The following is a 13,446-nucleotide window of genomic DNA, read 5'->3' as shown; positions in this document are numbered from 1 at the left end:
TATAGTCACCTGAAATTACAAAAACTGCACAGTACCTGTAGAAGACTTTCTATAGCATGAAAGCCTCGAATTAAATTCAGAGCTCCACATAAAAGACTAAGGATAAATGCCACAATCCCTGACAGAGTTGCCGGCTCCAATCGCTGATGAGCTAGAAAATAAAAGAAATGGTTAAAAATGAACACAGTATGTCATGTAGCTGAACCTCTGTTAAACATAAATTTTCTGCTCTGTTTAAATGGGTCAAACATGAATAATTTCATATATCTTAGTAATTAAATATTCTTTCAAAATGCAAAATGTTGACAACATAAAAGCCCCATTTTCTTAAATGCAAACCAAATTAACTTTTTTTATATATTTTTAACAGAAACCTAATTTGCATTTGTGATAAATAGTGCTAATGTGCTTCAATCTGGCAGTAAATGGTTTAGGAAGAAATCTTACTGCCTAAAAAATGCCTACTATTTGCAAAAAAAGTACTACTATTTCCAAAGGTGACTTTGTCTAGAAATTCATCGCACAATACTTCCTTTCTCTGAAAATGCTTACAAAACATTTCTAAGGAGGAACATAGTTTGCTTTTAAGCAAAGCTCCCCATTATTGGGTACCACTGGTGTAACACCACCAGATGTATGTGAAAGCTCGCATGTCATCACCTGTCTGAACTCCACAACAGAATATAATCTTAAGAGTTAGGAAGCTCCTGGTCTGGTGAATACTACTTGAAGGCAAAAGTGATAAAACGCGAGCTGAAGAAATGACCATTTTATCTTTCAAATATATTCCCTCGTCTTTCAAGGCTTCAGCAGTGTGACTCAATTAAACAATAGCGTCTCTTCATCATTATTTTGCACTTAATAGAATTAATGATGACGTCCAAAGGAAAACACAAAACTAAATATATAATCATTAGACCACAAAATGATGACAGAAACAAAGAGAGGACAACAGAGCCACATTTTATTTTATTTAAACCACTGAAGTGTAAAAGCCCAACAATAAACTTAATGAGGTGGAAAAATAATGTAAGCACGGTCTTAAATCTTTGCAAATTATATTCAACCATTACAATAGAAAAGCTTCCCTAAACAGTTTATAAAAACACAAAAACTCACATATTGTAAAAAAGTATTTATTCCTCAGTTTCAGCAGAAAATAATAACATGAAACATTTTCTTAAATGTCATTTCTGCCCCTGCCTGTTCTTTCAATTTCCTTGATGTTTTAATACGAAAACAGATGAAGTGCTCTAGACATTATTGATGTTAAATCTTTCATCGGTAGAGACAAAACTCATAGTTTAAAAATCTAGCCCGTCAGACTACAGTTGGTCAATTGCCCGGCCTCCCTCCTTACCTCTCTCAGCAGTGAGTAAGGAAGAACCGACCGCTAACACCCACACACACGCAAAGAAGTCCTCAAGAACAATGCCAACTACCACTGCACAGGTATGTAAATCACATCTTTAAAGTATCTGAAACAAATTTAACTTAGAAAAACACAAACAATATTCTGCACTATACTAAAAACTCTTAGCTTTTACACTCGAGTAAGGTATGGCTGCTCTTCAACAGTAAGATACTACCATTCTCATGTGTTGATGAAGATCTGATAAGAAATGAAGAGCAAGTCTACATAAATCCAACACTGAAGTTTCTCCCGCACTTCCTTTCGACCTTACTCTCTTTATAATAACGATATGTGCTACTTATGAATTAATTATTTCAAAATGACCAGGCCTATTTTCAAGGGCATAAAAGCAAATGATAAACTTTCTTTAACAAGGACAAGGTACGTACCACGCTCAAGGGCAGGCTGACACCATGCCAAATCACTGTGGAAAAGAAACTCTAAAATGGCAATTTCCCTATTTATGCTCTGCCAGCATCCCAAGACCCGTGGCTTGCATTCTGAGAACACTTATCAAGAAAACTTCATTGGCACACAGGAAGGTGATACTCTTTGAAGGACAATTTCCCACTTCAACAACTGAACTAGATATCCAACCACATTTTAATACATTATGATATGAATGCTATTTTCTTTTACTTCAGTACTTTTAGATTTTAAAATCTAAAATCTATTTTTAAAGTTTAGACAGATTTTTATATCCAGTGCTACCCAAAATGCTTACTGGCATTTTGGCATGATGCTAGGCATTACCAGGTGGAAAATATATTGGCAAGTAACAAATAAGAGGCAATGCAGGGGAAAAAGCAGTAACTTTGCCAAGTTGAAAGCTGTGTCGCTTCAACAGTTGTGTTTTGCTTTTATCTTCGTTTTGTTTTTGTTTTTGCTATTATCTTTTGTTGTAATACTGAACCCTTTTCTTTAATTAGCATCTTTGGACCCAATAATAGCATTTTTATAACAAAATTAAAAATTTCTCAAAATGTACCAATAACCTATAGAGAGTCTGCAAAAGTTCTTAAAGGTGCAAGACCAAACCCCTTGGAAAGAGGGCTACTGGTTAGAGTGACTTAAGGAATACTGGAGAGGGGCTGGGGATTTAGCTCAGCGGCATAAGCGCCTGCCTTGCAAGCAGGTAGTCGTGAGTTCGATCCCCAGTACTGATTAAAAAAAAGAAAAAGACAAACAAACAAACAAAAAAAGGAATACTGAAGAGGAAAGATTTAAATAGTACAAAGGAAATGACAAGAACCAGGGAATGTCTTTGAAGATGAATAAAATGCAATCAGGTACAAAGGGCAAGAACTACAGTACACTTCATACAGAGCAAAGAACAAGAGAACAGAGATGGAAACAAGTAATAGCAACAACTACTAATAGTGGCTATTCACCATGTGCTGAGCACCACGCACTTTATATGCGTAGTCTCATTTCATCATTCCAGCAACTCAAACTATCAGTCCATAACTTACACCCTCAACCACCTCCTCCACCAAGCACCCACACTCAGGACAACCATTTCCTTCCCTGTATCATCCCTTGACTGAGCATCACACAATTGCGGATATCCCAGAGTCACTGAAGTTCCAAAAGCCTTATCCCTCAAAGCCACTGAAATTTCTCAAACCAGCCAAATCTCAAGCCTCCACATCTTATCATCTCATCCATCCCTTCCCTCAGGAATCACAATAAAGATTCTGCCCACGTTCTTCCCTTTCCTTTCCCTAGGCATCTGCGAGTATAACACAAACAAAAAACAAAACTGTCTTTTCTTTTTTTTTTTTTTTTTTTGTCTTTTTCCTTTTTATCGGTACCAGGGATCGAACTCATGACTGCCTGCTTACAAGGCAGGCGCTTATGCCACTGAGCTAAATCCCCAGCCCCAAAACTGTCTTTTCTATGGCAGCGATCTCCTGATCTGTTGACCTTACCACAACTGAGAAAGAATGAAATATAGATTTAAAAACCAGATTTATACAACAAAGATTATAAATTTCCCTGAAAAAAACTAAGAATTATATAAATAAGCTAGCAGGTGGATAGGAGGGATGTACAGATGAAAAAAAGTGACAAAATGTTATAGTTGTATAAGTATATACGTATATAAGTGTATAAGTATGTAAGTTGTATAGGTATATAAGAATTAATTATATTATCCTGCATACCTTGTATACATTTGGGATTCTCCATAATAAAACATTTAAAAAACAAAAAGTAGAAGCAAGACATGGCACTTTATTTAATAATTACTGACTCCACGATGAGCTTCCATAGATTTTTGTTAATAATGTATGCCCAGCCTTAAACTTATTTGAAAATACAGTGAATAATGCATTTACAAGTTTCCTCTCAATAGTGTATTTTACTTGGAAGCTGTAGAAAATATTATGAATGCTTGGTTCAAATTGAAAGCAAATTTAAATTGTACAATAAGTTCTAGCTGTCAATTATTTTTACTCTTTCTTAAAACTATAACAAATTCTATATTCTCCCCATTTTCTAAGTCTATAATATCTGATGCTACTACCAACGATTCCAACTGCATATGCTTTTCCAGATGTAGTTCCTTACAGTGTAGGTCAATTCATTTCCTGACATTATGCTAAACTTTTTTCTCTAGTCTAAGAAACAGTGGAAATCATACTATATTGCTTTCATATGAGAGATATTAGTGCAGTTACTATATTATGCCAGAGGTTCCAGTCTATAGCAGAGGTTGGTCAACAACAGCCCAAAAGCCAGTCAGTCCACCGATTCTTTTTAAACTATTGCCGATGACTATTTCTTTGTGCACTCACACAGAGTTCCAAGAGTGATCATACAGCCTCAAAACCTAGTAAATTTATTACCAGTCTTTTTACAAAAAAAAATTTTTTTGAACCTTGCTTATAAAGATCTAAATTGTTAGTCTCCACAGAACATTACTGGCAATGTCACGCTGACAATACCTGAAGAGAATATAGTAGTATGTGTCTTGTATAATATGGTACATACTACTGTATGTCTGGAGAAAACGCATGCATGCCAGACAATGGGAAATATCACAAACTAACAGGAGTCTACCTCTCAATCAGTTTCTGATGGTCAATGATCTAGAATATGATGTTGAAAGTTAAGGATCAAGTTAATCCACCTTGTAGCCTATGCCACTATGAAAAGATGCAGTGATTAATATACCTTTCTATATTTCAGATGTAATACTCCATGTATTTACTGAATGACAATGGTTGAGAATGGTCCAGAGAAACAGAAGGAACCAGACTACATAGGATACTCTGCTCGTCAGCCCTTATAACGCACGGATCCAACAGCTCTTCTTTTAGCCTTGCTAGCAGATATGAAATGATACATTGCATCCTTATAATTTTGCTTTGCATTTTTCTAATGATTAGTGATGTTGAGCATCTTTCTATATAACTAGGTAGCTGTACATTTACTGTGTTGAAATGCCTACTCAATTCCTTTCCCTGTTTATAAACTGGACTTTCTTTTATCGTTGAGCTATAAGATGCTTGCTTATATATTCTAGATTCTAGTCCCTTATCAGACATGTTTTATAAGTATTTTTTCCATTCTGTGAGTCATTTTTTCACTTGTTTCATTTTGATGTTTGACAAATAAGTTTTTAATTTTGAGAAAGTTTATCTTATTTTTTTCTTATTTCACTAAAAATCTAAAAAACCTAACAAAAAAATCACAACAATTCAGACCTATGTTTTTATGTTTCTACTTGTTGTATTTAAGACTTTTCTACTTTGAGTTAATTTATATATATATATATATATATAGTAAGGGGGGGATCCAACATCAATTCTTTTCCTTGTGGATACCATGTGTTCAAAAGACTATTCTTTCATTACTGTTTTTATATCAGTGTACAAAACGAAAAGGTTTAATTCTATACTCTCAAACCTATCCCTCTGATCTGCATACATGTCTATCCTTAAATCTGAATCACACAGGCTTAATTACAATAGGTTGGGAATAAGTTTTGAAGTAGTAGTCCTTCAACTTTGTTCTTTCCCAAGATTATTTTGGCTATTGTCTCTCTTGAATTTCCATATGAATTTTAAGATCAGCTTGTCAGTTTCTATAAAAAGAAAACATAGGTGGCACTGTATTGAATGTGTGTGTATCAATTTGAGGAGAATAGCTACCTTAATAATAATGCCTTCTAATTCAGGAAAATGAAACTACCTTCCATTAAGTGCTTTTCACTGATGTTTTATAGTTTTCATTGTACGGGATTTTCTTACATTCATTTTCAGATTTTTCACTGCTAGTGGGTAGAAGATACCTGATTTTTTTTTTTTTTTTGGTATAGACTATACCTGCAATCTTGCTAGCTCAGTTATTCCAAGTCTTTTAAAACAGATTCCTCTGAATTTTATATATGAGGTTATATAATATGCAAATAGAATTATTTCATTTCTTCCTTTGCAATCTAAATGCCTTTTTATCTCTTACTCTTATTTACTTGTTTAGTGACTGCCTAGATTATTTTAGTGAAATCTGTTTTCCCCTCTCCCACATCTGCAATAATCAAATCAAATGTGAAGTGTTACAGTCAGTTCACACTTAAGTTACAAGGATGGGGAACACTTCAAAGCACTGACAAAAAATTTAAGGAAATTGGAGATATTTAAATAAAGTAGGTTAGGGTTGGGGAGAGCGCTCAGTGGCATAGCACTTGCCTGGCAGGTGCAAGGTCCTGAATGTGACTGCTGATACAGAGTGGTGGTGGTGGGGGGGCCGAAGAAGGAGGGAGGGAGACAGAGAGGCAGGGATGGACCAGGCAGGGAGGCAGGCAAGCAGAGAAAGGAGGTTAGACCAGCAGGCATTCTAGGGAAGCAAACTTTAGCTTAATACTTAAAGAAGAATTTTAACAAGCAGTCTAACAGTGGCATACGCTACTTTATAAAACAACGAGGGCTTCTTTTTTGGAGAGATGGACGCACAGTACTGAGGATTGAATCCAGGGGCACTCTACCACCTAGCTATATCCCCACCCCTTTTTTTGCCCCAGCGCTTTTTATTTTGAGACAAGAGTCTCAACAAGTTGCTCACTGGCCTCTAACTTGAGATCCTCCTGCCTGTATCCTAAGTGGCTGGGATTACAGGCATACACCACCACACCTGGGTGGGGTTTCCATAAGCAGAAGGTTCAACCTGTCATGACTGTTGAAGATGGTGTTCTTCTTTGGAAAGGGAGATTTGAGTAGAACATTACTAAGGTTTTTACATTTTCGATGACAGTCAAGCATCCTGGGGCTTCAATGCAGCCATTCTGACACGCAAAGCAAGTATTTCACAAGCCTACAAATGTATTTTACAAAGAAGCTACTTTTCATTTCTACATAAACGTTGGCAAAGCACCATAAATGTTTTCTTAGCAAAGAGAACCTCAGAGATTACCATGTGAAATATTTTCCTGATTAGTCACATATCTAGTAGCCTAGCTTATACATAACTGGGAGAAAGGATTGCACGTTCATGATCTAAGATACCAATTAAAATTTACTTTCAAGGGTTCCTCAGTTCTTACAAAAACAAAAAATTTAATGAAGTAATGGAGATCCAAAACTCACCAGAAGAAATCTTACCAGCACCTTTATAATCAACAGAAAATGCAGATGTTACTCCATTGGCTGGCCCCAGCTCACACATGGGAATTTGGTAAGGGGGCCTCAGCTTGATTTCCATCTGCATGTCAGACAGATTTATCTTTGTTGAAAGAGACCTGGGATTATTATATCGTTGCTTGGTCCTCTGAATGAAGTTATCTATGTAAAATAAAAAATAAGGTTCCTGCAGTCATTTGTTAATTAAATCTTTCAGAGTGTGACGTTTATGGACAACAAATTTCATAGATACAGTTTAATGTGTTATAGAAATTATTCATTTGCCATGGAATTTCTAATATTATTTTGTGTTTATATGTAATCATGGAATCATCTGTTTCACATTCTATACCATAGAAATTAGTACCTATAACTGAACTAAGAATTTAACATTACCCAAAGTACTACATCCACATCAAGAAATTACAAAAACAAAAAACAGCTTAACTTTAAATCAAAGTCTTCATTTTTATGGGAATTCTTGTCTCAAAAGATTAAACCTGTTAGACTTACTAGTTGTAATTACGTAAGATCATATGCAATTAGCTATTTTTCTAAATCTGTTTTCTAATCTGCTTGCACCATTAGGATGTATGTTTTAAAGGATAAATTTAATGAAAAAAATAAATGATACTTCCTAAATATCTTCCAAGTATAATTTTATTTTACTACTTACAACTTTAGGGATTTTTTTTTCTTTTTTTCTCCCTTCTACATTAAGAGTTAGTGAACTACAGGCCACAGGCCAAACCTAGCCCATTGTTTTTATAAATAAAGTTTTATTAGGCCATAACCATGCTCATCCATTTATGTAGGGGCAGCTTTCAAGCTATAGCAGCAGAGCCGGATAATTGTGGCAGACTATTAAGCCTTAAAAGCCTAAAATATGTTTTGTCCGGTCCTTTCCAGAAAATATTTGCCAACTATGTTCTATATTAAGCAAACCATAAAACGATTATCACACAAACACACAAAACTCTGAATCTCTGCCTTATAAATTTCTCATTGAGAAAATGTCCTCTGAGACTAATAATTATTTGGGCCAACAATCATAAATCCCTTCACAGCTCAAACAATTATTTTTCTACAGGCACCTAAATTAAAAAGTCGGTATAACTTCTAGATCATTCACCAACTTATTATATATAAAGCAAAGCAGCAAATTCCTCTTGCCCTCCAATATTAGATGAAAAATTACTTATGAATGGATAGAGACAAGAAAATAAAAAAATCAGGCCCTTACCAAATTCAATGAAACAGTATGGTCTGACAGCAGTATTTGTCTTCATCATGCTATAAGTAGTAATAAACTCCTTCTGAAGCTCATCCAGGAAAGAGAAGGCGAGAACATTTGGGTAATTTTCAGTGCACAACATCATGTAGCTCACTCCCAGGGAGCTAATAAAACTACAGTGTAAAAAACATTGGTTTTAAAATTTCAAATTAAATCAAGGTAATTTGTTGCTTCACAAGACTGGTTCTATACCATAAACCACTGCTACACTGGCAATAAAGATACTAACATTTATTATATATTCCAACAAAAATTTAAAAGAACCAAAATAGAATACCACTTAAAGTTACAGTTTAAAAACAGCAGAAAAAATAATGGAATGTACTACAGAAGGGGATAAACTATGCTACTAACATTTTACTTGTGGAAGAAAGCAGAAGAAATAATATACAAACATATATTATAGCTAGCTTAAAATCTAACTCTTCATGAAAGGTAATGGAAATTAATATACCTGAGTCAAAAACCATTTAGAGTCTGATCAAAGTTATGGACCCTATCCCTAGAAAGATGTCCAAGTACTATAGAACTTTGTATAAAATTTCAGAGTAGTCACTGACCCCACTAATAAATTATGAATCACTGAGGGATCAAACAGGAATTTAACAACAATAAGTTTTTAAAAGAGGGAGGGTCTGGTAAGCGGTGGTGGTCTGGCAAACTGCGGCCCTTCCAGGGGGAGAACCAGCAGCAGCTCCTGAGATCCACGCCATGTGGGAACTTAGGACACTGGGCAGCCAAGCAAGCACCTTCCCTCCCTGGTAAGCGGTGGTGGTCTGGCAGACTGCAGCCCTTCCAGGGGGAAAACCAGCAGTGTCTGCTGAGATCCGCGCCATGCTGGAACTTAGGACACTGGGAAGCCAAGTAAGCACCTCCCCAATCTGGCAAGCGGTGGCAGTGTGGCAGACTGCAGCCCTTCCAGGGGGAGAACCAGCAGTGTCTCCTGAGATCCACGCCATGTTGGAACTTAGGATGCTGTGAAACCAAACAACCAGCCTGCCTCCTTGCTAAGCAATAGTGAACCTACTGATGCAGATGCACGGCCTAGAACCAAATATCCCATTCCCCTATCCCCCTTCTCCCCGCCCATTAGCAAATGGGAACCAGAAATCTCAGTGTCTCCTGGGAGGCTGACATAGCAAATAAGGGGGACTCCCTTCTACCATCTCTTTAAAGGCAAATCTTTTTATTACTGTTTTGCTCTCTTCTGATTAATGGTACTGCTCTATTCAATATTCTGTTTTAATAAGTTCTATAGTGTTCTATATTTCATCTCATTTTGATATACGTGATTGAAACAACTATTATAAAGATAACAAAATATACTGTGATTCCTATTACTGTTATCCCGGTAACCTGCTGTGTAGTTCTGTACCAATTTCACTGTACGATCTTAGTTGGCTTTATTCTGTCTTGTTCTGTTGTATACTTTCAAAATAAAATTTAAAAAAAAAAGGGGGTGGGGAGGGAGAACTCCTGCTTATAGCAAACACAGAACACTGATTAGTGAATGAGGAGGTAGTTCTGGTACCGGAAAAATCATCATTTTACAACCAAGACAGTAAAAATTAGATCAAGCACATTACAATCACAAATATTGTGTGTAGGGGGAATTTTGATGAGCATCAGCATATTTGCATGGCTTTAAAAACTCTTCCAGTGGATTATTAGGTTGCAAGAGGAAAATACTATACAGTGGAAACTAGAAAACACACTGACTGAGCATGCTAGTGCTACTAATTCAGGAGGTAGACATGGTCTCTAGGTGTGATAGAAATACATACCACACACATAGTATTCTGGCTTAGAACATATAACCTGAATCTAGTTTTTTTTTTTTTTTTTTTTTTGTCTTTTTCCTTTTTATCGGTACCAGGGATCGAACTCACGACTGCCTGCTTGCAAGGTAGGCGCTTATGTCGCTGAGCTAAATCCCCAGCCCCTATAACCTGAATCTAATCGTAAAGAAACATTATGGCAAAATTTCTATTTTTTAAAATAAAGAAGGTATACTCATTGAAAAATATTAATTGCAAAAAGAAAAAAAAAAAAACCTTAACAAATACCATAGCAATGTTTCCAAAGAGTCTAACAAAGTATAAGTAGTAAATGAGAAACCTAACTTTAATCTGGATCCTCTGCTAAAGGGGAGAGTGAAATACTACCAAGGACATTTCTGGAATCAACTGAAAAAATAGAAAACAAGTAATAAATTAAACTAGATTACTCCTAACACATTTGTGGGGAACCACAGAGATGATTCTCCTTGAAAAGAAGAGCAACTATCTCTATTTTGGATAAAACTGGGCCTATCTCCACATATTGGTATATTCAGAGCTGGCTAGGTTATTTCTTTCTTCCTTCACTTGGCTTTAAGCAATGCAAACTGGGCTGGTGGAGGAGCTGAAGTGTAATCTGTGAAGCCAACAAGTCAGTGCTATCCCACCCAGTGACTCCCCAAATGTGTGGTTAAGCCAAGTGGGATGGAGAGCCATGCTCCTCGCTTTGGCTGGGACAGAGCCTCGACAAACAGGAGTGTGTATCAGAACTGAAGCACTGACCCCAAAATTATTAGCTACTACCTCAGTTGTGTTATGCAGATTGCTCGCTCTGCATTTCTTGCCCTCTGCTTATTGCAGAGGTGACCTCAGACCTCCTGCCCAGCCCAGCTCACAGTAGTCATGGCAGCCACGTATTTCCCACCACTCTCACTGTCACTCATCCCCTGAACTGCCCCCCTCATGGAGAACTAATAAAACCTGGGTTGGGCTGTGGGTGAGGCCTTTGTTCCAGCAAACCACCATCGTGGCTGGACCTAGGATGAACCCTTGGCTCCCCACAACTGTATATGCGTCTTTACGTCTTTATTCTTGCCATGGTTGCACTGGAAGTAGTAGATTATAATTAACTCACTAAAATTGCAATAACATCTCCATGGGATTACAATTATTAACCTTCCTGGACCTCAACGTGGACAGGAAAGCACTCTCTACATATGTTCACAATAACTGACTGCTGTATATAGTTAAGTAAAAGACTATCCTTTATCTTAGAACATATACCCTGAAATAGTTAAAAAGAATGAAGTGTGGAATAAAAACAAAAACAGAGCCTGGAAAAAAGTTCAGTATCACTAGTCATTCAAGAGATACAAATTAAAAAACACTGAAATCCCATCTCACCCCAGAAAGGATGGCTATCAAGTAATCAACCAATAACAAATGCTGCTGGGATTGTGGGGAAAAAGGAAAACTTCTCCACTGTTGTGGGGGTATCGACTGGTCCAACTACCATATAAATCAGAGTAGTAATTTCTCAAAAAATTAGGACTAGAATTTCCATTTGACCCAGCTGTTTCTTTCTTTGGTATCTTCCTGAAAGAATTAAAAGCATCATACCACAGAGATAAAAGCATACCCATGCTTATAGTAGCACAATTTTCAATAGCTAAATCTTGGAAACAGCCCAAATGCCCAACAACTGGTCAAAGGATAAAGATGTGGGTTTTTTTTTTTTTTACAATGGAGTACTACTCTGCCATAAAGGATAAATTCAAGACATCTGTAGGTAAATGGATGCACCTTGAGACCAAACTCAAGTGAAATACATGGGTCATATATGTATAAACACTGCATTATTTTTCTGGTGTGAGAAACCAAGAAGTGTAAGTAAGGACCAAAATGTATAATAGGCATTGTAAGAAAAAAATGAGAATGAAAAATAAAAATAAAACAAGAGCATGGAACATAAATTAATCCTTTCAGTAAGGATCTTCTATAACAGTATCAACACAGCTGGGCTGATCAGGGTGGTAAACACAGCATGCAGGTTGTCATTCCCCACTCCTGTAGCATGCGCTATATCACTCGTGACAGTCGTCTTCATGACCAAACCTGGATCCACACTGGAACACTCCATTTTTTTCTCTAATAATGTAGATGTGGGATTTATTATTTTTAAGTTTAATCACGAGAATAAACATGTTTCCATGGCTCAAATTTTAAAAGAATGAAAATGAAAGAGTGTATTATATTTAAAATAGCCTATCCCGCCTCTGCCCACAGGCACCCAGATTTCTATCACATAGGAAATTCACGTTTTTCATTCATTTCTTCTGCATCTTTCTAGTAACAGTTTACAGGTGGGACCAGGGTGTTAGCTCAGTGGCTCAAGTGCTTGCTTGGTAAGTGCAAGGTCATGAGTTCGATCCCCAGTAACCTCCCTCCCCCCAAAAAGAGTTTACAGGTATGTGAGTAAATAACTCTGGGTTCATGTGTGCATGTGTGTGTATGCTCTTTAAAAGACCATCCCAGTTAGTCAAATACAAGGTGAACACCTATTAATTAACTAATATTGATGTGGGATATACTAGTGGTGAAGTTGTGCTGATCTTATGTTTCTAGAATAACCTTGAATTCCTTTCCGAAGTGCCATTTAATATATAGTCACTTTGCAGTATTTTTCAAAGTGTAAGTTACAATCCATTAGTAAGTAATAAAGATAGTGAATTAGGGCCAGGGATTTAGCTTGGTGGCATAAGTGCCTGCCTGGCAAGCCTAAGGTCGTGAGTTTGATCCCCAGTACCAAAAAAAAAAAAAGATAGTGAATTAATCCATTCTCTTAAAAATGAAGTAGAATTTATAGAAAATACTGGAATGGTATATTGTTTTAAGAAATTTTAACTCCTCTGTGAGGGGGAAAGAAGGGACACAAACTATGTAGTACTGCCCACGAAGTAAACTGTATTTCTTCTTAAGGATCATAATCAAAAAAGTTTAACTATAGCATATCAAATTCTACAAATTAATATTTAAATCAAAAGCCAAACTATGCTTTCTGAAGTGATTTTCTCTTTTAGAACTTCACTACCATTATCAAAATTCCTTGACATGCCCTTACATTCAAACACATTCCCCAAATAACTTGAACACAATTGGCAATTGGCCTCCACACATTTAAAACTCCCAATCAGTTTGTTAAGAATTATTCGTTACCTTCCCATAATATGACTAAAAATCTTGGACTATATTTTTTGTTATGTCAGGATTTTTCTGTATTTCCATATTAATAACAGTGTAAGCCACATTTATCTCAAATGGTTTATCCTTCTTGTGCTA

General features: G+C 36.4%; 1 protein-coding gene across 4 annotated transcripts in view; it reads right to left on the bottom strand.

The window, feature by feature from the left end:
- The window catches only part of Sec22a (SEC22 homolog A, vesicle trafficking protein), a 58,315-nt gene that overhangs the window by 24,976 nt on the left and 19,893 nt on the right, over nt 1–13,446 (bottom strand). For 2 of the 4 annotated variants that reach the window (XM_063225092.1, XM_063225093.1), the window contains exons 3-5: nt 8,279–8,442; nt 7,003–7,197; nt 10–151 (exon numbers count right to left, since the gene is read on the bottom strand). In XM_063225092.1, the coding sequence (XP_063081162.1) occupies nt 10–151; nt 7,003–7,197; nt 8,279–8,442 (501 nt within the window). The remainder of the gene's footprint in view (nt 1–9; nt 152–7,002; nt 7,198–8,278; nt 8,443–13,446) is intronic. The other 2 variants (XM_003464120.5, XM_063225094.1) reach the window with 1 other exon arrangement.

The sequence above is a fragment of the Cavia porcellus genome, unplaced genomic scaffold (assembly GCF_034190915.1).
Source record: "Cavia porcellus strain 051 isolate PalLab524CR breed Dunkin Hartley unplaced genomic scaffold, mCavPor4.1 scaffold_15, whole genome shotgun sequence".
Classification (NCBI taxonomy): Eukaryota; Metazoa; Chordata; class Mammalia; order Rodentia; family Caviidae; genus Cavia; species Cavia porcellus.
The sequence above is the reverse complement of the archived record's forward strand: the minus strand, read 5'-3'. Positions and strand labels throughout refer to the sequence as shown.